Source organism: Phasianus colchicus, chromosome 4, assembly GCF_987193195.1.
Source record: "Phasianus colchicus chromosome 4, bPhaCol1.hap1.1, whole genome shotgun sequence".
NCBI lineage: Eukaryota > Metazoa > Chordata > Aves > Galliformes > Phasianidae > Phasianus > Phasianus colchicus.
Window position 1 is genome coordinate 27918089 of NC_143439.1, and position 24397 is coordinate 27942485.

The window sequence follows — 24397 nt, forward strand, 5'->3', positions numbered from 1 at the left end:
ACCCGTCCGTCCTGTGCCGCGCCTTGCTTTACCTGCGGCCGGCGGTCTGTCGGCGTGGCCCTCCGTGAGGTCCGTGCCGACCTTGGCGCGTTTCTGCCGCCCGTCCCTTCGCCTTCCCACTGTAATGAGTGGATGAGGGACGCCTGTTCCGTGCAGGGGAGCTGGACTAAGTGGCCTTTAAGGGTCCCTTCCGACTCAAATGATTCTACGGTTCTATGAAATCAAGTAATTCCCGAGTGTGAATTCCTCCCTTAAAGGAGAAACAGTGCCATTACTGAGGAAGGCAAGTTAGCAGGTGGGTCCTGAGAGCAAACCAAGATGTCCTGGCTGGACTGGACTTCAAGTTAAAGCATCAAAACGGCGGTGAAACAGGACTGCTTGGGTCTCCTGCTGGGAGTGCGGGTGGAGCAGGCTGTATTCCCAACTGAAGAGTAGGAAACGTGTGTCATTCCACCTCACAGTGTGTCCTGGCGCAGAGTTGGCAGAGCTAGCATCCGCAGAAGGAAAACCACCTGCCTTTTGAAACAGGGTATGCTGCTGTGAGTGTCTGGAGATGCACTTCTATGAATCTTCTGAGCTAATAACCTCAGGAATTCTAGTAAGGAGACAATGAATAACGTAAAGCAACTGTCTGACAAAAGCACGTTGCACCACTCCTCATGGTATGAACCGAGTCCGTGCAGTTTCTGTTTTGAATTGTTTCGATGACCATATTCCCTTTAATATTTGCAGTAACGTTATCTTTCCCCCCACATTCTTAGCAGGTGTTCTTGATCAGAATGCAGCTCTAAAAGCCACCTGAGGAAGGGAGAGGTGGAAGTTATAGTGTTTGTAGAAATGAGATAGAGATCTGTTGTAAAGGCCACCAGGGTTTCTTCATTTCAGGAAAAGAAATGCTTAATTTTGTTTTTCATCAGGACTGCACGTAAGCTTATTATTTGCTTTTTGTATAAGTAAAAAATGACTTTTTGCATAATATTTATGTACCTGCAGTCTCTCAAGGGGTGTTTCTCCTGATTTGGGGGTGTCACATGTATTTTTATCTATTCTTATCTTTCATTAGAAATGAATGTTTTTAGTGCATTTTTTCCCTTTAAACCTGTCAGCAAAACTTAGAAGAAGAATGGCTATTTCTTACATTCTTGGATTTAAATAAAATTAAGTATATTTAAATGAATGCAAATGGTACTTATACTCAGGAGAGGAGAATCTTTGCACTTCTTACCTATTCTCACAGTGAAGAGAAGAACTGGCTAAGTGTTTTTTCTTTTCCTACCTCAACAAGCATATGAACAGGGGCTGACAAATTCTTCAGGTGATACAAAATGATTGAGAAGATGAATGGGAAATAGCTATTGGGCATTTCTTGCAATCCAAGCCACAGGGCGTTAGATGAATGCATAATAAATACTATGCAGCTGAAGTGATGTATTGGAACAAACAGTGACATGGATTACATTGCCTTGGTAAAAGGCAGCAAGAGTATAAGAGTATGTGACCAGCTTATATAGCTGTTTGTGGAGAAAATTGTGAAAATGAACATGAATTCTGGCATCTTTCAGAAATTGCCCCCAAATTCCATTGCAGCCACTTCTAAACCAGAGCAGTGGGGGCACTTTGTGCGTTTAATCAGTGTGAGAAATGTTGGGCATTGACAAATTATTCTTCAGTATTCAACATGTCCAAAGAAGGACAGGGATCCGGAGCACAAGTCTTACAAGGAGCGGATGAGAGAGCTAGGATTGTTCAGTCTGGAGGAGAGGAGGCTCAGGGGAGACCTCATTCCTCCCTGCAACTCCCTGAAAGACAGTTGTAATGAGGTGGGATTCGGCCTCTTTTCCCAGGTAACAGTGATAGAATGAGGGGTAATGGCTTTAAATTGCACCAGGGGAGGTTCCAGCTGGATATTTGGAAAGAGCAGTGAGGCATTGGCACAGGCTGCCCAGGGAGGTGGTGAAGTCATTGTCCCTGGAGGTGTTCAACAACTGTGGAGATGTGGCACTGGGGGTCATAGTTACTGGGCATGGTGGGGTGGTTGGGTGTGTGTTTGGACTAGGTGACCTGAGAGGTCTTCCCCAGCCTTCATGATTTCATGATTCTTTGATTAATGGTATGCAAATCATATACAAGATGTGTATTGACAAATGTGCATTGAAAGCCATGCGACGCCTAATCATCTGATCTGTACACTGCTGAGTTAAACAAATGTAGGCAGATCTTTAGTGGACTCCCAGATTTTGTGATACAAAGATGTATCCTGATATGGTGATTAAGGTTTTGTAATGACTGAATTTATCTTCTGAGGAAACCATAATGCTAGTGTGGTCAGAGCTAAACATGTTACAATCATCCTAATGAGTAATACAATGCTTAAACGTACTTCTTCAATGTCATAATTCAACTGTTGACAGGCAGAGATAACCTAAAAGTAGCACAACTCCTCTGTGGTCAGACGCAGACCTATTTTGTGACACAGATGAGATCTCTGCTGACCTAAAGAACAGCAAAGATAGGTCAGTTACAGTATGGATGCAGAGGTGTGGATATTTGCATTTCATTGCATGAGAACAGTGTGATTTCCATATATGAATATTCAGACTGAAATTGCTCACCGTAGAACGGGTGATCTTTAAAGTAATTCTTGTGACGTGGAGATCTCTCACAAATCAAGTACAGTCTTTATAAAAAGCAAACCAAAAGTACCAGAGATTATTTCACTCTTCTTTAGCAACCAGGTGAGGAGTCTGCACAACGTGAGGTTGAAACATCAGAAAAGTTTAATCAAAAACCAAGAGGGCCTTTCTTCATTATTATTTTAATATTAATATTGTTGTTAAAACTGGTAATAGTCAGTGCTATGTTTTCTTCTCCGCACAATGGAAAAATGAATGGGTCATAGTTCCAGTTCCCTAAGACAACCAAAAAGTGTTGCCTAATAGTAATGAGTAGAATGACCTCAAGGACTGAGAGCCACGAGTGGGCAGTTGACACTGTTATGATAGAATGACCATTTCTCACGGAATGCAAATGTCTCCCAGCTTCACTGGGCAGCCAAAAGTCATCTGTCTTGGATTAAAAGCAGCTAAGAAGCATCTGGGTCATGTCAGAATAAGCTGATACTAGCAAGAAGAGGGTTCAGAAGAATTGCTTTCTATCAAAAGTAACCTCTGAGACTGTTAAGTCACGATGGAGGTATTTGTTCTATGGCCACAAAAAGGATATGTTTGCCTGCGCAGTTGGCAAAACATTCCAAAAAGTTGGAATTTTCTGTTGCTCTATGGCAAATATGATATGCTGGATGAAGAGCAATAGACTGTCAACATCTGCCCTCTCCCCCCATACTTTTTTTTGTTCCCCCCCTCTCAGTGGTACTTCTTAGCAGGCATAACTTTGCTACCTGTTCCTGTCGTGGCAGCCCCGAGGAAGCCTCAGAGGTCTTGGGCTGAATGGTTTGCCACAAAAATCACAGCTAACAAAGGGCTGAAGTCCTGTCACTCAGCAGGGTGGAAGGGTGAGCCTGGGAGGGGTTTGGGTGCTCTGTCTTTTTAGAAGGTGGAAGGGAAGAACTACACTGTCTGTTTGCATTATTGTTCTGATTTGTGGGAATATGACTTGATAAAGGTTAGGGAGGAAGTGCAGATAAGTTCTCACAGAATGGAAAACAAGTCTCCCTCACTCAGGAGAGGAAAATTCTACTTCCTCTGTGCAAGGTAGGGAAATCTCTCTCTGTCCTTTTAAGAAAGGATCCCTCTTACCTATACCTAGGCTTATTGCCAATTAAGGCTGTTGCTACACCTCGCTGTTATGTCCTGACGGGCTATTGATATTTAATTTGGCCCACCTTTCCTGACTCAAGTCAGGTCCCAGAAACTACCTCCACCCTCCCGCCCACAGGTTTTAGCACCCAGCTGGTGTGTGTGATGCTGATCACCTGCGCTGAAGCTGAAGGCAGCTCTCAGATGTGCTGCATTGTGCCTCGGGATCAGCATCCTATCATCTACAACCCTCTGCATTGTGCAACCATATGCTAGCAGGGCAGGCAGCTATAGGAAGAAGCCAGAAGTGAGAATGTAAGGGGTGGTAGCTAAAGAGGGATGAGCAAACAGAACTGTTTTTCTAACAAAGAAATATTGTTTCCAGAGAAGCTTAGAACCTGTAATTTTTGGTGAGATGGGTTGGGAATGGTGGATAATGGTGCACAGCACAGGACCTGTTGCATGGCAGCGTCAGGGGCTTATAGTTGCCATTGAGAGGAAGAGTGATGGGAAAGCAGAAACCATAAAAATATAACTAAACAGTTTTTTCCAGAAGATGTAACGTGCTCAGAAATAGATTATCAGAGGCAGATAAATAATAAGGGGAAAAGACAAAAATTAGATTGTGAAAGAAGATGCAGTGATGTTATGAGGACCTGAAGTCTGGCATCCAGCAGCAAATCTGAGGACACAAAATGTTACTTGACTCATATGGCATGTGAAGCATGCGATGGTATCATGAGCTTGTAACTAGGAGCCTGTTTGTTGGTCCCTGGGTGTGTGGTATGAACTGGAGGACTTAATGTTGGGCAGCACACTCTGATTCTTGTGTTTCTATTCATAACTGGAGCATATGGGTCACATTTTCTAGAGTGCTTCTGCTTTAGTTCCTGAAGAATCCAGTGTGTGGAGTGAGGCTGCTCCACCATGCAAACCAGACCGTCGTACCTGGGGATGGGGAAGTTTCAAATGTACAGCCCCTGCACTTACACAAGCTTGTGAATGTGACCACCTGCAAAGGAAAGATCTTTCATGGATCCACACGTAACTGCTTTGGAAGTCATTCCCAGAGTGGTCATTTGATCAACATCAATTGATTTATTCTGTGGTAAGGTTTTAAGTGGTGTTGGTGGGCACCCCATAGGTTCTAGGGATACAGTTACTTCTGTTCTTTCTCTGATGCATATAGAAGGACAGGCTAGGGCTGGAATTGGGGGCTGTACTGAATCTTTCCTAAAAATACTGTACTAAATTATTGCTGTTTCATAGGATAGAAGGTGAAACCTCCTTATCTAATGTGTTTGGATTCCTGCAAAGATACGTGACTTGTTTCGTCACCACATTTTGTAATCCTGTGATACAATTTGGCTAATTTCTTGTAGAACAAGAGGGAGCAGGTTTTATTTGATTCTGATGTTGATTCCTGCCAGCTGCAATTCGCATCTACATCTCAGAGGTATTAAAACAAACAAACAACAAGTAGCTGACTTAAACCTAAAGCTTCAGTTTGGTTCCTGTGGTGAAATACTGAAATGAGGCAGTCATTTCAGTATGAGGTAGAAAGTCTGACGAAGGAGGATAGTAATTTGACCAGACTTCATTTGGAGAAGTTCTTTCTATGCATTATGTTTTTTTTAGAAGAGAACATTTTAGATGATTCGAAAACCACACCTACTTGATTTTGTGTTATAATTTATTGGCAGGACACCTCTGGTAAACTATTTGACATATTGACAAGTTCTCATTTGACAGCACCTTATTACCAGACATATATTCTTCTACCCTGTGTTATATCTGGTGAGTAATTGCTTATCAATTACATGGAAGTGGGTGGAGCTAGGGCGGGAGAAGGGGTAAAAATTTTGCTATCAGTGAGAGCATCTCTGGTGGCACAGTTAGAGTGCTGCAGCTCTCTCCTAGGAATAGCTTTGGCTTTTAGAATGTGTAATTTTTGTTTGCCTCTGTCTCCTGCAGCTTGCCTGATTCTCCGCAGCAGATGAGCAAATATTCTAAAAAAGTCAGCAGGTTGATGTTTTAAAGGAGCAAGCATGGAAGAAAGTAAACAGGGCTATAGCCTTGCGGAGGGCAAAACTTTGTTAATCTGGCTGACTTCATTTGTAGTGCTAGTTCTGTTGCCTTCGATGTTTAGAGTGTCTTTGGGGATTTCTCATGTCTATGTGAAAATTGTAATAAAAACATTGGAGGTAAGTTGAGAATTACATTAAAAGGTACGTGTTTTCTACAGGACATTTTTAATTTTAAATATACCTGTTCATTTGAATTAGATGCCATTAAAACCACTAGGAATGTTTCCATTAATTCTGAGACTTTTGGATATAGGGTGTTGGGTTTTTAGGGGGTGACAGGTGTGGTTTGTTTGTTTGATTGACTTTTGGTGGGATTTTTTCCCCACTTTTGACTTACATGATGGTTCCTTTGAATGATACCTTTAATGATATTTAGTTAAGTGTTGGGTTATAGTACAGTATCAGGTTGTTTTCTCGTGTTAAAGTAGAGATTCCACGACACATTGCTAATAGTTCAAGCTGGTTACAATACTTCATGCTATATTTTGGGAAAATCAAATATAATTGAAATGATGCACTAATTTATGAGAAGTTGTAAATGGCAAAAAAAAAAAAAAATGTATTTGACAAGTATGTAAGTTTAATGGATTTGGTTTGGTTGTTTCAGTTATAGAACAGTACTAATTCCTGTAATAAGTGAGAATACAGACTGCACTTGTTTCAATTCCATTTATAATTCTGTGTGATCCAGCAGTCACAACTTCTGCTCTGCAAGAAATGCAGAGCCACCCTCTGGAAGTGCACTTCTAGAGAAGTGAACAGGTCATGGCTAAGATCCTGATTCTGCTGATAATTGTGAATTCTTCTTTTGGGTTTTAATAAGCGAGGATTTCATGTTGTCTTTCAGGTCTGATCTTTTTATGCCCGCTAATGGCCAAAAGTAGGTGCTGTCAGTTTGTCATATTAAAATGTCACATGGCAATGTGATATAATTAATACTACCTCTCTCCTGCCCTGCCAATTCTCTATAGTTTCTGTCTTATTAGAATTTCTCTATCTCTCTTTTTTTTTTTTTACTAGTGATTAAGAACTCTTTGTCGAAGACTGTCTTCAGCTGTTCAGACATCATTTAACATAGTGGAAATGGCTACAACCTGTAGGTGTTACCAGTTGTTTTCAGATATTGATATCAATGGGATATGACCAACTACCATGGCATTATGTAATATTGGCTTTTATGTGTGATACTTTACTTTATCAGCCACTGGTATGGTGATGAAACTCTTACTGGTATCTGAGTAAGAAGAGCTCATTTGACAGCTTTACTGCTGCAGTTGACAGATATTTAAATACTCATTGTGGGTTTTGTTGTTTGTTTGTTTGCTCCCTATCTCCCCCCTCCTCTATGCTTTTGCCAATCTCAAAGGAAATTTGACCATTGTGGAGCTGCTTTCTGTAGGAAGACTTTCTCCTTGGAAAGTACTTTTTTTTTCTTTTTCAATTGTCTGAAGTTTACAAGCACAGTAATCTTGCCTTCAAAACGTATAGGGTTGTTTTATCAGAGAAAAAAAGTAGTAAGTCAATAGTTCTGTGATCTGATCCATCCTCTTATGTATAATTTCCCAATTCTGCAGCAGCTAATAACACAACAAAAAGTACTGCAGTTCAGGCTGATTCTATGTGGGCATTTTTTGGTTTTGTCATTCAGTTGGAAGTTGATCCCTGACTGTCTTGAAAGCAAATAAATATTTAATCTGTCCTTATATTCTGATTAATTTTAGCTGTTTTTAGGCTGAGGTATTATGCAAAAGGCTTTTCACACCACAAGAGTAGCAAAGATGTATTTTGATGGGAAATGGGGGAGAGGATGGAGGGTAATTTGGGTCACCTTTACTTCTGCTACGACTCACTTTGCCATGAGGAAGTGTGAGCAGTACTGGGAAATGCTGGGCTAAGGCCTTTGCTTACACTTTCTGGGCCTCTTCTGAAAGTCCTGGGGATCATACCAAGTAGCAGTATGGAAACTGCTACTTGACATGCAATAAGCTTTAAGGCAGACTTGCACACAGTTCAAGACATGAGCAACTTGGCACTGATAACCTAGTGAAATGTCAACCTGTTTCTAGCTGTGAAAGTGTTTGTCTGAGCTCTTGCTAACAGGGTGATGCAGAAAGACTGTTCTGTGTTGTTGTTGCTAGCTTGAGTGGGGAAATAGGATGCCTTGTCCAGTAGCTACTCCAAAAATCCTTATAGTCGTATACCAGCTTGATGGCAATGGTATTCCAGCAATATCTGCTCTTTAGGTAGTACATAACAACTGATTGATATTTTACAAGAAATACAGCCTTGGATGCTGACTGGATTATCTATTGTTATGCATTTGATTTAGTCTGTTATGTAGTCTTGCAAAATAAATAGAAAATTTCTAAGAGCAGTCTATATTTGCTTTGTACAACTTTAAATGAATGCACAAATGTGGAGACAGAAGAAAAACGTGATTTACTTTCCTCCAGGTTTTCTGAACTTGAGAAAAATAAAAGAGTAGATGTGAAAATCGGGTTTTAAGACCAAATACTATTTTTTTCAATATTGCATTTGCAAAGAAAGGATATCTATAGCCCTTACTGAACTTGCTTGGAGCTCAGGTTTGCAAAACTTGTTCATAAGCAATGGGTAACATTGGCATTTGATGAAGTGCCTCTTTCTGATTTCCATCTTCGCTGAAGTGTTTTAGTTTGGTCAGTGATTAGTAAAAGCTTGTGAGAGGTCATAGGAAAAGAAAGATAGTAAAACATGGAAATGGAAGGATAAAGAGATAAAAATGAATTATTACACAATACAGAAAAAAAAAAAATACTGAACAACACACTGGCCTCTACTTAAAGGGAAAAAGGAGAAGAAAACCAGACGAAATGAGATTTAATAAGTTAGTGTTTGGTATCGTATAGCTTATAACGTATGTACTATGAATAGAGTAATTAATATAATATAGTACTATGGGTGCTCATTTTGTTCAGAAGGTAATTATAGGGCACCTCGCATGGGCTGTTGGAGCTGAGGAGCCGAATCTTCAGTAGTTCAAGTGGGATCACCTGAGGGATGTTTGGACTTTTTGTGTCCTCATCACTTGAGAAGTGGGTGGGAGGAAAGCACGATATCTGAGTTGTCATTCACTCAGCAAACTTAGGAATGAAGTTAGTCCATTCAGCTCTTCAATTCTGTGTTAGTTACAACATCTGTGGTTTTGTAAGCTATTTAGAACAGCCTCTCATTACAGTTTTGCAACAAAGACCAGACAGACAGATCTGTCTCAATACTGTACAAAATAAAAGCAATCAAAAAGCCTTATTTCGTATTTCAAAAACAAATTAAGCGTACAGATGTCACAGAATCCTGGAGAAGATGGTAACTAAGCTACTGTATCAGTCCAAAAGATTGACCTAGCCCTGGCTTTGGCAGGAGACAGCGTATGTGCTTGATGAAAAGCCTAAGAGCCACATGAATGTACAGCTGTGTTGCTAAGAACACTCTCCCTGTTACTCACTGCTTCAACCTCTTGTGCTGATTTGTAAGTTAGGAGAGGTGACTTTGTGTTGTGTATCCCATGATGATATTTGTCTGTGCCTTAATGTTCCTTGAACCCATCTCAGTTGGTCTTTAACAATATGTTCTCAACAATGAACTCCACAACTTAGCTGTCAGTTCTATGACAAGGTGTTACCTTTCTGCTGCTCATATCCATTGCCCAGTACTTTCATAGGATGCTCCCTTGTAGTTGTGTTAGAAGACAAAATAAGTAATTGTATCTCATGTGCCTGCTGTGCACCAGCTGAAATTCTGTAGATGCTGTTTTCCAGGCTAATGTGTAACCATTCCTCTACTGGAAGCCCTTCCTCATCTGCCTTGTCCTCTGCCTTTGTTGCCTTAGTTGCTTCCTTAATTACAGAGCATTGCTCTTGTCCCTCTATTTCTCTCTGCTGTGAGGCAGGGTGTTATGCTTTACTAGTCAATTTCTTCAATGTCTGTTTGGTTTTGACTTACCTTGCTCATTCAATTAGTTAATATATTTTTCTGAGTCACTTAGTGATTGTACCCTTTTTCTACTCTTTTCGGGAATCAAAAGGTAGACTTCTTGAGATATTCACAAGACAGTAAGGGCAAACTGATTTCTGGAGGTACTTGCCAACTGGTAGACTGTTCATGTATGTGCATGACAGGCAAGATAAGGGTGACAGACAAAATAGGAGAAAAAAGAAAGTAAGAAAAGGGTCTTTATTTGCTGAACTTTGGTGATTTTTTTTTCCCCATCTTTTTTCTTTTCATCCCTCATTCCTTTGGATACTGGGGAAGGGATGAATGTGTGCAGATTGAATTTTCCACGTCTACCTTGATTTTTTTTTTTTTTTTCCCCCCCAGAATGTTCTTTTTCATGTGGATTATCTTCTTTCTTTTCTCAATATGTGGGCTGTAATTTTTTGATATCTCCTAGATTCCCACTCCTGAATGACTCACCATGTGTTATCACAGCTTGAGACGGTTGATGTACCAGTTCAGCTTTCTTAGGGAGTAAGTGATTCTGGAACAGCCATTACATTTTAAATTTACACTGTATTTTAATTTTCTAGTGTAGATAAAGCAAAGGTTTGTATTTTGTTGCTTTTTCTTCCCCCTCACCCCCCTCCCCACCTTGGTCTTATGTAAGATAGATTTAATGGAGTTTAATGCATCACATCACTGTGTTTTTTTTAATCTTTTCCTTTGGGTGTGTTTCCCCCCCACCCCACCCACCCCCACAAGATGCAGGTAGCAAAAGTCAACCAAAGGTAACTACAACATCCTGATTCTGCCATGATAAACTGTCTCTGTCTTGCCATTGAGTTTAATTTCAATAGCTAAGAAAGGAGCTGTTAGGAACCATGCAAAACTTAAGCATAGCAAAAATCTAGTCAAAGTCAATGGTACATGCAGATTTATAGGTCTGCAATGCAATGAAAATCCTTTGTGGTCAATCTGTGTGTTGCTTAAATGGTTATGCATGTCAGTTAGATGAGAAACAAACTGTTTGCTAAGAGCTTACTAAGAACTGTTTACTAAAAGCTTGAATAGAAGGATGGACTCTTGTCTGTAGTAGGTGGAAGAGTTAATGTCAGGTGAGGACATTTGCTGAGTGGGTCACTGATTCCTTAAAAGACAATCAGAGCCTATGAACAGGAACCTGAGGTTCTTTAAGACGCATACTGATACAAACTGAGGAAGATCTAGTACTGTGGGGTTCTGTTTATATGCCCATATAGGTATAATGAAAACATTTTGTGCCAACATAAAACTTAGAAGTAGGCTTATTGGTATGGTTGATCTTGAGTTTAGTCTGCACAAGTAGAAGAAATTTTGCTTCCTTTCAAAAAGGTGGGGAAGGATAAAAGCTCTTTACCACAACTACTACTTTGGAAATGCTGTGAATATGAAGTAGTCCCTCCTTTGTATTCTGTTAATACAAATTGCATGAATGCTGTAAGACTGACGTCATCTCTTTTATTCTCAAAAATTCATTTTTAAGTCTTTTTTTCCCAGATTGTTTCTCATGTCAGTAATATTAGTTTGCATCATTCTGTTGCTTGAAACTGACTGGGGAAGACAGCATTTGGAACTCTTGGTCCTCAGAGAATCTCATAGATAGCTCAGTAATATGGTTAAAGAAAAATAAAAACTCGTGAAAATGACTTTGAGCCAAATAATCTTTTATTATAATGACTACAAGTAATCAGTGTAACTAACAAAATAGGAGGCGTTCAAGACAGCCTTCAGGCTGAATTTGAAAACTGAAATTCTGAGTCCTGGCTTCATTAAAGGAGGCTCAGACAATTCATGTAGAAATGTTACGGAGTACCTGGAAATGACAAAATAAGAACCATCACCATCTATTTTTCTTGTTTTGAGAACAGTGGGCCACCCTGCAGATTGAGAAGGGAATAAAAATGCAGAAGGTGCTGGCACTTGAAAATTTAATCGCCAACGGTAAGATCTCTGAACAAAAGTGACACAGCAATGTTCATCTGGTATAAAGGCAGCTACTGTGATACCTTACCCAGGAAAGAGTGAACAGATATATAAATTTAATCTCATTTTAAGTAGGAAAACTAGAATGGTAAATAAAAAGTTAATGAGCAAATAGTTACTGATGTTGTAAACCAACAAATGAGGCCTTATGTGTATAATAAGAAAGATGTCTGTGAATGATTGAGCCTTCTGAATAAAAGGCATTGAAGGAAACCAGTGTGGGTAAAGAAAGAAACTGCTGATAACCAGGAGGGAAGCTGTCTCTCTTTTCATGTCTGTTTTGTATTTCTGACTCCAACAGTTCTCTCTATTTACAAGATTAAGAGTGACTGATGTCTGGTTGCTGTGGGCATTGGTCATTTTTGGTTTTCTCTTGCTTCTTGTACCTCCTAGCATACAAAAGCCTGAGTCTCAAATAAAGCAGCTATGCTATGCTGTGGATTGCAGACACCTCTTGCACTTTCTCTAGGTATAGGGAAAGAATTAGAGAGAGTAAATTTTTTTCACATCTATTTTTCTGTTCTTTCCCACAAGGGAATTGGCTAGTGCCATTCTCAGTCATTAGTCACATGGACTGCTTTATTAACTAATTACCTTCAAGTCTGGTGATTTCCTGAATGTTGTAAGTTTGACCAAAGTGCAGCTGGAGGAAGTTTTCTGATTCTGATCAGTTAATGGTATACTGATTAAAGGTCTTGAAATGAGCCTTTTTTTAAAATTAAAAAAATAATAATAAAAAAAAAACCCTGAATGTTAGCTGATATGGTTCAGTGAAATTCTAGTCATTGTAACCAGCCAGAATCTGGTCTCTGAGTGACCTCAACAAACATCGGTATGATCACAGGTGTGGCTGTCCTGTGAGGCATTAATTTTACAGATATGAAATATGAATTAGTTTTTATTCTTTCTCTACTGTACATTTATCTTATGGTGTGAATAAATCAGAGAAAAATCTAAAGCTTTAATGTTTGTTGGTAGTGAGATGACTCTTATAGGAGAGAGGATGGGGAGGAGATTACTGAGGAAAAAAATGTCAGAGGAAGGTGTTTGTTACAGCTGGGAAAATACTGTGGAAAAAGTAGAACTAAACCACACAGTGAAATCAACAACAATATAAACAATGCCTAGCTTTGAGTCAAGGCAAGAGGAAAGATCTGTAATCTAAGCAGTACACTGACAACATTTGGAGCTGTGTGTACTTACACTGTTTGATAAATGACAGTGAAGTAGGTGTTGTGCTCAAGGTTTTATTTGCAGCTCATTCTGAATGCTTGTCTCCTTCGATAATTTGTAATATGGCATAGGATTAGAGAAGTAACTTATGGAATTAAGTGCTAATATATACACAAAGCATACCAATGCAATTATGGTGCTTAGAATAGAAGGGAAGATATTTCTAAAAAGTACAGTTATTTTACTTTTTTTGGACTCTACATTGTCCATTTTACGGAGTGGGAAGGAAAACTCATTTCCTCATGCTGTTGGCTTGTTTTTTTGTCTTTATTTTTCTATTTGTTTCTTGAAACAAAGGGATCATCCAGAGAGAGGAAACCTCCATGGAAAAGGAGATTGCTGGCCAGCATAGGGGATACTTCAGCCTTGCAGATATTATGTACTTTGCCAAGAAGGGGTGTGAGGCAGTTGCAGAAGATGAAGTCACACAGCGGTTCACCTCTGAGGAGCTGTTGTCCTGGAATCTCCTCAGCAGAACCAATGCCAACTTTCACCGTGTCAGCTGGCAACTGACTGCTGTGTGGGTCATTGGGATCTTAATCCGGTACTGTCTCCTGGTGCCTTTTCGGTGAGCCAAGGGTAATTTGTTGGGATTGTTTTTAATATCTTTTAATAGAAGGTATGACGTTATATGTCACTGACTAGTGCACAGATGAGGATGTGACATGACTTTGCTTTCCAGGTTGCCACCAAAGATCTCCAGAGGGGGAAAAAAGAAAGCTCAAGATGCGTGTTTCTTATGTTCTGTATATTTTACTAGTATATTTTATTAGTATGCAAATACATCTATTCGTCTAATTTGTTTTTTAAATCATAGCAATGATCTGGAGATCTTTTCATTATGTAAAATAAAAGCTGTTTCAGCTGAGAGTGTCGGGCTTTACCTGTATGAGAAAGAGAGAAACACTATGCCAAACCCTTGGGATGTGAAGCAAAGCCAGTGTTCTGTCAGTGCAGGGCTGGATGGAAGAAAGATATCCCACAGAATGTGTTTCTTTACAGAAATTTGTGTTGTTTTACATGAAAACAGCCTTTATCACTTTGACAAGGCAGATACAACTATAAATGCATTCTAGTAAGGAGCAGAACCTTGTAAAATGTCTTACTCTTTTTGAATATGTTGAAGGATTTCATAACAGTTAAGCACATAGCAGAGCCTGTGTGTCTACTTAAATATGTAGAAGCCACTTAAGTAGAGGACACCATTTATGTAGGAATAACTTCAGTGTTTGTTTTGCTAAGCCAGTAGTGTCCAACAGTACCCAATTTTCATGGTTCTAGAGTAATTTACTGCTTGGAATAGAAATAGCTACTGAAATTTCTGAGTAGATTTTTAAAAGCTTGATGGTAGCTCTCTGTTTTGCTACTCAGGAATTTCACCTGTGATAACAAATCACATAATCATTACTTGCCATCTTCTTTGAAGACAATGAATTATTCTCCACTCGATGCCTTGCGACCAAGTTGTGGCTCTTTTTGTAAAATAGGCTTCAAGAAGCACAGTTTTCTACTGGAGGATTAATTGAAAAAAAAACACCTGTACTCATATCTCATTGGCCTTGACTGCTTTGTGATGATAGTTTGATGCTATTTATGGTGGATAGAAACATCCTGGAAAATAATTAAAGGATTAAAAGATTTTATCTTTCAACTTGCTCTTCCAAATTTCATTCTTACCAATTAATGAAGATTATTTTACTTTTTAGCATCTTCTTGGCTTTCTTCAGCATCCTCTTGCTGGTCTCAGCAACTACAGTAGTAGGACAGTTTCCAAATGGCAGGTGGGTGTTTTCTGAGGGCTTTTTCCACTTCTCTTGTATTTCTTCAAGGACCTGAATTAGGGTATTGGAACTGAAATATACTTGAATTTGCAGAGTTGATGTGCGCAATTGTGAAGTGACTTTTCTCTTCCAGGATTAAACACTGGCTGAGTAACCAGGTTCAGCTGACATGTGCTGCATTAGGTGTCCGATGTCTGAGTGGTCTTGTTCAATTCCACAACAGGTGAGCGATGCAACCCTGCTCTTGTCTATTATTCATTTCACACAGTGCTGAATCTCAAGTTACAGAGAGGGTTTTAATTCCATTAATACACTGATACTCATATTGAATTGCAGCCTTGGTAGAATTGCGTAGATCACGTAGACTCTGCCTTGATTTCTTTCAAGATGTTTTTGCTGTGTTGTCTCTTGGGTATTTGCAGAGAATGCAGTGTCGGAGTAGTACTGTATTCTTCATTAAATACAGACAGACATTTTCCTTTATGTTTGCTATTAACACGTTATAATTGCCTAGAAAAACATCACCACAAAAACACCAACTGCTCTATTAGCCAACTTGATAACCTGAGTCTTCATATTCACCTCTCTAGTATGTTATGGATGATGTTTCAATAACTACTTCTAATATCTTGCTTGTTTAGTTGTGAAGGTTTATGTAACAAAGGCCCTCAAAATAATTTTTGTTGATAATTTAGGAAGAAAAGAAAGCCATGCTTCTTAGTATCTATGAGTTCAAGTTTAGTGCTTGAGTAGTCTTTGATATATGCCTCTGAGAATGGTAATGAATGCTGTTGAAATGCCCTCTCCGATGATGATGCATATTCTGAGCTGTAAGGAAAATGGTTTTGACCAAAACTACTTGAAATCTGAAGGAATTCTCAAATGTATGGGAAAAGATGGCTTCTGTAATATACAGCCAGAAGTTTTAACATACCTTAGAGTTATACTTGTATTTTAAGTTGTCTTGTGTTCTTATGCTTCCCTTATCTACAGATAATGTATATACATTATATGTTTTTGTCACCAAGGATCTTTGTTGTGGTTGTACATTCGCTAGATAGATGACCTGGTGGGGCCTGCAGTCTGAAGAATAAACGTGAAGTAATTACTCTCATGGCTGTTGTTACAGGGAAAACAGACCACAGAAAGGAGGCATCTGCGTAGCCAACCACACATCTCCACTAGATGTTCTAATCCTGGCTAGTGATGGATGCTACTCCTTGGTATGAGCAAGACAGCTGGTAAATATTGGTAATATTGAGGCACTCACAGATATGGTGTTGGACAGGAGGATAAAGTTATTGGTAGAGAGAGTGGGATTTCCAAACATTTAAATTCTCCTATTTGGAACTTCTGTTCAGACAGGTGAGTGAATGCACACTTTTGGCCAAAATAATTGGTATAATTCACAGAACAAGTTTGGTTTAGAAGTTGATACATCTTTAGTTAGAATTTAGTCAATTAAATAATTGTGTGTATTTTTGCCATATAAATACTTCACTTTTTGGCTTGCAGGTTGGCCAGGTACATGGAGGGCTTCTGGGGCTTATTCAGAAATCTTGTATGCAAACCAGTCAGCATGTTTTGTTTGAACGTTCAGAAATGAAAGATCGTCATCTAGTGAGAAAAAGGTAGGACAGTGAGATCTTTGCTTACTTTTCTCATCAGTTCTTGTAACTGTGAGGTCCCATTGTGAGCTGAGAGAGTTCTGACCCTGCATCTCTTCTTGGCAGGCAGCTGTAGGCATTTGTAAGATTTGGAACTACTCTGACAATGAAGATGCATGCTGTAGCGCTGCTGTTTGGAGCTTTTGATTGTTTGTCCTCTAACCTCTGTGAATTTCCACATTGGTACAATCAGGCTGCTTGCCGCAGGCAGATGCCTGCTCATTCATTTTCAAAGTTTATGATTCTGGATGTCAGGATCAACATCACAGTTCTGTCAGCATATCATTTTCCTAGATCATATCTTACCCTTGCACATTTTCCCAAAAGCTCTGAGCATCACAAGTCTGGTTATGTCTGTTGTGAGTACAGGAAAAAGGGAAGCTGATAATAGTGAACATTAACATTGGGTTAGCTATTTGCTTGTGGAGATTGACAGACTATCTGAGGAAGCCAGTTGCAGCTTATTAGAAACATCCACAGTACTCAGCTGTCTTGCACGCGAAAGTTTGCAGAAGGAATTAAACAAGTTTGTAGATGGTACCACCTAGCTGCTAGAAGCTGGAAGAGCATCTTGGAGAAGTGTCAGTGCCTGATGCCTGTGCTGCTCCAAAGGCCTGCAGTACTATTCCTGGCAGAGAAGGTATATTCGACTTTTAAGGACATGAAAATGATAGACTTGTTACAGCATTTGTTGGTGTCTTAGGTCCTCATGGTCACCTGGAATCTTCATGAAATAGGGCGCAATGCAGCTAACATGAAACAAGCACTTATGGCAATTAGTCCTTAGGAAAGGGAAAAGGTGCCCCTTTACTGGACAGATCTGTGTTTTTTTGTTGTTGTTTTTTTTGTTGTTTTGTTTTGTTTAAACTCTTTTACATGGAGTTCAGAGGAACTGTATGCTCTTGATTCATAGAAAAGACAGATAGGCATCTGTGTGTCAGTAATCTGCTTACGTGGATTATTTGCTTAAAAGCAGTTGTCTTTAAGTAATGAAGAAAATGCAGTAAAGTAGCTTTGTTTCTCATATGTAGGTGTGGAGAAACATTAGATGTGTATATATATGTTTGTTTATATATATATGCATCAGCACAAAACTTTAAAATATAGAATATTCTTTATTAAAAAAGCAAAACAGCAGTCAATAAAAATTCAACGTTATTCATTACTAGAACCTGTCAAAGCTTTTTTGTGAAAAATCTATTTATTTAGCAAGAGAAAACCTTCAAGGCATGAAACTAGTACACATCATTGCTGAGACCACTGTCTAAGAACTACTGGGCAAGAGCTTTTCCTGTTCTATGTAAGAGAGAATCCATATTTAGATTCCCGACCGCACAGAAATACGAGAGTCTTCTGCAAAAATGAAGTGTACACTGGAATTCTATTTTCTCTCCACAGAATCAGAGAACACATTGCAGATAAGGCCAAATTACCCATTCTTATTTTTCCAGAAGGTAGGAACCAACTCTATATTTCTTTGCTCACTTTACACTGAGTGCAGTTTATCATGTCTAATCTTTAAAACTGAGGTGTTTGTTTTTAATTGTAGAATTATTGAGCTCTTGTGAGATATTAAAAGTGAGATTCTACTATGTAACACAATTTTATGACAGTTTATTTGGTTTAGTGTTTTGCAACCTGACTCCAAGCTACTGTGGGTAATGTGTGGAGATCACAGAGCTCAAGAATCATTTGGAGTAAATTAAGGTGAAATGACACCAAATGATCAGTTAAATGTTCTTCTGTATCCCACTATGATATTTTGATTTGAGTATCTATTATAGCTTATTGCCAATAAGGTATAGTATGACTTGCTTTATGTTCTAATATGACTTGGAAAGAGAGAGAGAAAAAGAGAAAAGGGGGGGGGGAGAGAGAGAGAGAGGAAAGAATAAAACAAAAATATGAGTTATCACCACCCTTGGATCTTGCAGTGTAGTCACGGTTGCTCTTCCTGTGTGGGTGCATACCTGAACTGGCAGTATTCTGCCTTTCACGTGCTTGTGATCCGCCCCCCCAAGAAGTGGTTCAGTCAGCAGTTGTAAATGAGTCTGGGGTCTCAGGCTGTTAGGCCCCCTCTAACGTTGTAATCACAGCAGGGCCTTACCCCTGCCCAAGTGCAGTTTGAGATTTGAGATCTAGACTATTCTGGGAGTGAGTCAGAGGGGCTTCAGGAGGTCTCATTCTCCCTCTGCCCAGATGTCTATTAATTGACCCTCTTTGGTGTGAAGGTGTGGTTTGTCAGATCTCTCCTTTTCCTACTAAATTTTCCTATTGTAATTCAACACATCTTTATATTATTGCAAACTGACTCTCCTCCTTCATGAGACCCTCCTCCTCCAATCACTCCTTATCTGGTTAAGTGGTGATCTCCTTTTACACTTCTATCAAGTGTTTGGGACATTAACCCGTTCGCTTCTTAGTCTCTTACCTAGTGCTTAATACAATGGAATTACGTTTCTGAATGAAAGATTTTTTTCTCTTCTAGCAATTTCATTATCTTTAAGGCAATATAGTATGTACTTGCTGACATTTTTTTTGCAGAATGGACTGAACTTTTCACTCGTTTCCATTCTGGCCAGGTACCTGCATAAACAACACATCAGTTATGATGTTTAAGAAGGGAAGCTTTGAAGTAGGAGGGATCATCCATCCGGTAGCTATCAAGGTAAGTATAGAAAATGATTTTGCTTAATGGCTTGGGAACGACTTGAAACAATGCTGTGTGTTTAGTTCTACTTGGTCTTTCTGTTCTGGGGTTACTGCCTCATCATGGATAAAGGCACTAGTAATTGAAATATTCCCTTGGCACTTGCAAGTCTCTCTAGTAAACTTTAGCCAAGTTATTCTGGCTGTAGATACATGACTTCCTTTTCCTGAAGCTATAACATTGCATAACCTTATGGAAATTGTTACAAGTAGTGTGAGCATAATCAAGTCAACCTTTCAAGTCAGCATATCTGTAGATGATAAATCTTTACATATTGAGTAGCTCTATCTGGTTACAGTTAAGATTTATTTCAGTGGGTCTGTCCTAGTTTGGGGTCCTGTGTTACTTGTAAGGGTTCTTAGAATTACAGAATATCCTGAGTTGGAGAGGACCCACAAGGATCATAGTGCCAGGGGCTGAGCTCAACTCAGGACCATCCCACATTAAAACCCAATGTCTGAGAGCACTGTCCAAATGCTTCTTGAACTCTAGCAGCGTGGTGCCATGATCACTGCCCTGGGGAGCTTGCTGCAGGCAATCCTTTTCCTCAACCAACTATCAGTGCTGTGTCTGATTCACCGCTGGGTACCGTTGGCTCTTTTTTTTCTGCCAGGATATACAGGTTAACTTGTATTAACTTGTAACAAATGCTAAAACATGGAGCTTTGAACTCTAATTACTTCTAGGAGGTGTGATTAGATTTGTCCCTCATGTAATAAGTCATTATATGATTTCACGGCAAAAAAAAAAAAAGCCTATAAGATTGGAACTAAGCACAGCTGCACTTGTATATAGTTAAGGATGTGCTCTTATTTTGCATGTACTGGGTGTTCTGTGCCTTTGGGTTGTCTTTCTTCAGAACTGGCATCATGTTCTTTCTGCCATCGTATCTTTTTGTACTCTTCTACTGTATCATCACTGAAGTGCTTCTTTTATCTCTGGATGATCTCTGATTGCTGTTACCTCTGTGCTTGTCGTTCTGTGTGTGTGTTGTACACCTTAATGTACCACCTAGCTAGCAGTTTGAGCCCTTTAGCTTATTCTTGTCTTCCAGTATGACCCTCGCTTTGGAGATGCATTCTGGAACAGCACCAAGTATTCCATGATGACCTATAGTTTTAATGTGTTGACCAGCTGGGCTATTGTCTGCAATGTGTGGTACCTGCCACCAATGGTCAAAGAGGTACTTATGCTTTTGCCTGTGTTTTGGAAATGCTCACAAATCATTTCTAAGAGGAAACCTGCATTACTACTGTCATGAGGTCAGCAAATCTTTATTGACAGTGTAATGGAAGAAGTTGTAAGTGATACTGTACTCCTAAATTTAAGTAGAGATTGTAAATCAGGATGTGCAACCTATTAGGATAATGACAGCAAGCCTAATAGATGAGGGTTGCTCTGAAAGTAATTTTATTTCATTATGTTGGTTTTGTTATTTCCATCTCTAAAGTTCATGGTGCACTCTTTACATAAATTAAGCTAATTTCTGTGAAGGTTGTAAACTTCCTGTACCATAGTCACTTACCTATGCATGGATATCTCAGAGCCCTTGTAACTGCACAACTGAAGTATAGTCACCATTCATACGTGCCTGCTGCAAGAAAAACTGCACATTTAACAAAACAAAGTTGAAAACTGTAAAAGATGGATTTGCATCCTTTCTCTGGCTTGTTTCTCACTGAAGTTCTTGGCTGACCTGGTATACAAAACATTTATAACACATAGGTTTATATGCCATCCATCTATTTAGAAACAAGAAAAAAAAAGTCCTTTAATTTTAATAGACTTGAGAAGGTATAACAGTAGCTGTAGGAAGGTGTAGGTGGATCTTAGGTCCAGAAGATTATCTTTTTTACTGGTCTTTTTTTTTTTTTTTTTTTTTTTTACTAGAGAACACAGCACTTTTCCTTACCTAGTGACCAAGTTCCAGGAAATTAATAGTCTTATAAAATTCTTTCTAGAGTTTTCATTTGGCTAGTTTCTATCTGCTTCAGAAACGCTATTTACTAGCTCCCTGCAAGTCAGACCAATTTAAGTAATTTAATATTTTATAGTCATTTCTCTGTGTGGTTATTTTATTTTCTTTCTGGCACAATGAGCTTGTGTGGGATACTGGAAACAGCAGAGAAAGCTGTATAACATGGGTGTGTAAGCCCACTGCACCTGAGCACCAACCTGACGTTGAGAGCCAGGACTTTCACTCTAGCAGTGCCAATTCTGGTATTGCCTACCACAGCTTTTGTTCAGCCCTAGTTTTAGAAGGCAGGCTGCTGCTAATGACACTCAAAAAAAAATTGAGTGTCTTCTGCAGTGCAGCAAACAGACCCTCACTGACTCATGAAAATTCACTGGTACTGTAGTGTCTGGCCCCAGCTCTGTTCAAGGCACTTCATGTCCTCCAAGGTGATCCTTTCAGTGTGTTCCCAGCTTCCTGGGATTAGATTGGTGCCAAGGTAATGGGTGCACATACATTCCCATGCTCTGGCCAGACCTGTGACCTTGTTCTACATGTTACTTTGAATTGCCATGGAAAGCATGGAGTCTCACACTTTGTTCTCTTGGCACTGGATGATGGCAAACTCAGCATGCTGACTTGCCAGGTGGCATTCCTGAGTAGCCGCTGAAGTATATCTGTGTCATAAACTGAAGTGCCCGGTTTCTGACAAAAGGTGTCTCTTTGGGTGAGACATAGAGAAAACATTTCAGCTGTACAGCAAATCACTGATATCTTTTACAGGAAGAAGAAGATGCTGTTCACTTTGCCAACAGAGTCAAGGCGGTCATTGCTGCTCGGGGAGGAATGTCTGTACTTCCATGGTAAGAGGGAACGTCTTTTGAAGATGAGCTGAAGGCGTATTTGGGTGTTTTGTAATCTAAAACTTAATCCTGGATTCTTTTTAAAACTTCTTCCTTGTTTTCTTTGCTTTGGCTGTAGTCCATCACCCTTACAGACTCTGAGTGAGGCACTATTTCCTTATTCTGTGAACAGCTTTACTAGTATAGGTAGGCTAATAAAGTATAAAAAGATAAACAGAGTTGACAGGTAGTTCCAACCAGAAGGCAGAATTTGGTGAGAATAAATACTTTCCTTGTTAAACATCGGATTAAAGGGAGGCAGTTGTTTATAGCATGATAGATCTTGGCAAAACGAATCATTTACTGTTGCATTGCAAAAGCCAGCATCTGGGGTGAAAGTTGCTCTTAGTAAGCAATGTAATTATTGTAACATTTTTCTACCTTTACTCTGACGTGAACTGAAGGCCATTTCCTTATCTCTATTTTTCAGGGATGGGGGACTGAAAAGAAAAAAAGTCAAAGAGTCTTTCAAGGAAGAGCAGCAGAAAAAATATTGCCAGCTAGTAACAGAAAATGGGTTTATGGGAAATGGAAATGTTTACTAAATGTTATTTATTTTATCTCCTGTTTTTTTGACTGGACTTATCCTCATGGAAAATGGGCTTTTTTTATATTAAATTCTTTCCTGCTGTCCCTGTCAGATATTTTGTGTATGACACAGCAGAGAAGCCATGAACAAATAGTATTTTGTTTTAAATAAGGATATTAGTTTAAAAATAGGAATGTTTATAAGATTCTTGTGAAATTCTCTTCAATGATGAATGTGAAGAATCTGCAGTAAAATTACCTAGGTTCATTAAAACACATTTTTTTAAAGAAATCTTTGAGTTACTTAGAGACTTAACAGTTAGCTTCTTAACTACTAATAAAACATATATCTTTGCAACCTGTATCAGCACCTTGTTTAGCTGTTTTCCTGTGAGCTGCAGGCACTGTGTTGTTGTAGAGATACGCTTGCCCTGAGAGAAGACAAGGAACAGTTCACCATAGTGTTTTCAGAATTTCAAGATGCAGATGAAGTGTTGGATGTCAGAAGGGGAAAAAAGCACTTGCTGACTTTACTCTCCATGTCACAAGACAAGTGATTGCAAGGTAGGATGTTTCCCACTGTGCCATTGACCAACAGCAGCACAACAGCCATGGCAAAGTGTTCCAGGTGCCTGCTTGTGTGACATGAGGATCAGTTGGTGAAAGCCAAGGACAGTGGTGTGGAAAAATATATTTTAAAATTTATATTTTGTCTTCTGATTTTCCTATATCCCTTTCTGTGTCTGTCTGCATTGCACAGATTAAAGAAAACCTATGTCATGGCTTCCACTATGTTCTGTTGTAATTATTGCTTCTTAAATCTTAAATGATACTACTTAAATCTCTTCAGTGTGCCAGAGTTTAAAACAGAAAGTATTTTTTTTCTGCATGGCAGATGTCTTTAAGGCACTAACAGAGATTGTAGTTCTATGTAAAGGGCTAAAATGAGTATGGGCCTATGACTTCTGCTTTACCATGTCTCTTCATTTTGCTCGGAGTTGAAAGGGAAGACAGAATAGGCAAAAAGAAAGGGTAGAGAGGGAAAGAGATGGCGAGATCAGAGTTGTTGGAACACGAATTTTCTCATTTGGACTGTGTTTTTAGAAGACAATAGGAGATTATGTCCCTCTCTACCTGCCATGCAATGCTTCCCTAGCTCACTAAAAGGATAAGAGCTGTTGGATATGTGATCCTTGTTACAGTTATAACTCATCTTGCATGTTTGAATCTGCAAGTATCACACATCACTTGTTCAGCTGTGAAAGGAGTGGGCACAGGTGTGTGTGTGTGTCTGTTTTCTCTGCCATCTTTTGGCTATCTTGATAAGAAAAAGCTAAATGCTTTGTCAAAGAGATTTTTTTTATGCAGACAGTGACATTTAAAGCAAGCACTGAACCCAACAACTTCTCAATGATAGCTGAGGTGTGAATGCCAGCCTGACTTCAAATGGACTTCAAACTTTCTTACCTTGCTTAGAAGAAGTATTTCTTGTTTCTATAGTTGCTTTTTAACCTACCCTACATCTCCCCCTCTCCTTTCCCTCGATACTCTATGCATATTCTGTATTCCACTTGCAGTTGTCAGCAGTGGCCTTTGGCAGACACTTTTAGCTGTAATTGTTTACTGCACTCAGAGTGCTAGCATTATGGAGGAGTTGGTTGTTTTCCAAAAGATCATAGCTAAGCATGTCCTCCTCCTCCAGCAGGAGGATGTGATGGCAGTAAAAAGATCATGTTCCCATGATAACTTGTGAGTGGGAAGTTGGGAAACTGCAACTTATTTC

The 24397-nt window shown here is 39.3% G+C and overlaps 1 protein-coding gene across 12 annotated transcripts; it reads left to right on the forward strand.

Annotated features, from left to right (window-relative positions):
* The first annotated feature begins 22 nt into the window (after nucleotides 1-22).
* LOC116231120 (glycerol-3-phosphate acyltransferase 3-like) lies at nucleotides 23-23920 on the forward strand. Of its 12 annotated transcripts, none has more exons than XM_090139013.1 (15): nucleotides 23-925; nucleotides 4627-4863; nucleotides 5459-5552; nucleotides 5730-5959; nucleotides 11725-11797; nucleotides 13370-13640; nucleotides 14779-14853; nucleotides 14987-15076; nucleotides 15983-16076; nucleotides 16369-16484; nucleotides 17919-17974; nucleotides 19103-19188; nucleotides 20285-20413; nucleotides 21968-22047; nucleotides 22517-23920. In XM_090139013.1, the coding sequence occupies exons 4-15, from the start codon at nucleotides 5804-5806 to the stop codon at nucleotides 22629-22631; spliced, it is 1341 nt and encodes a 446-aa protein (XP_089995139.1). In that variant the 5' UTR covers nucleotides 23-925; nucleotides 4627-4863; nucleotides 5459-5552; nucleotides 5730-5803; the 3' UTR covers nucleotides 22632-23920. The 12 variants fall into 12 exon arrangements, with proteins under 12 accessions (XP_089995139.1, XP_089995140.1, XP_089995141.1 ...); XM_090139016.1 differs by lacking the exon at nucleotides 23-925 and adding an exon at nucleotides 3192-4070; XM_090139014.1 differs by lacking the exon at nucleotides 4627-4863.
* The last annotated feature ends 477 nt before the right edge of the window (nucleotides 23921-24397 follow it).

Bases quoted from the DNA above. Each gene is read 5' to 3' on its own strand.
- LOC116231120 (XM_090139013.1), top strand. From the start codon at position 5,804: ATGGAAGAAAGTAAACAGGGCTATAGCCTTGCGGAGGGCAAAACTTTG. The intron at 5,960-11,724 runs GTAAGTTGAGAA...TTTTGAGAACAG, and splicing joins TTGTAATAAAAACATTGGAG to TGGGCCACCCTGCAGATTGA. The intron at 14,854-14,986 runs GTGGGTGTTTTC...TTTCTCTTCCAG, and splicing joins GGACAGTTTCCAAATGGCAG to GATTAAACACTGGCTGAGTA.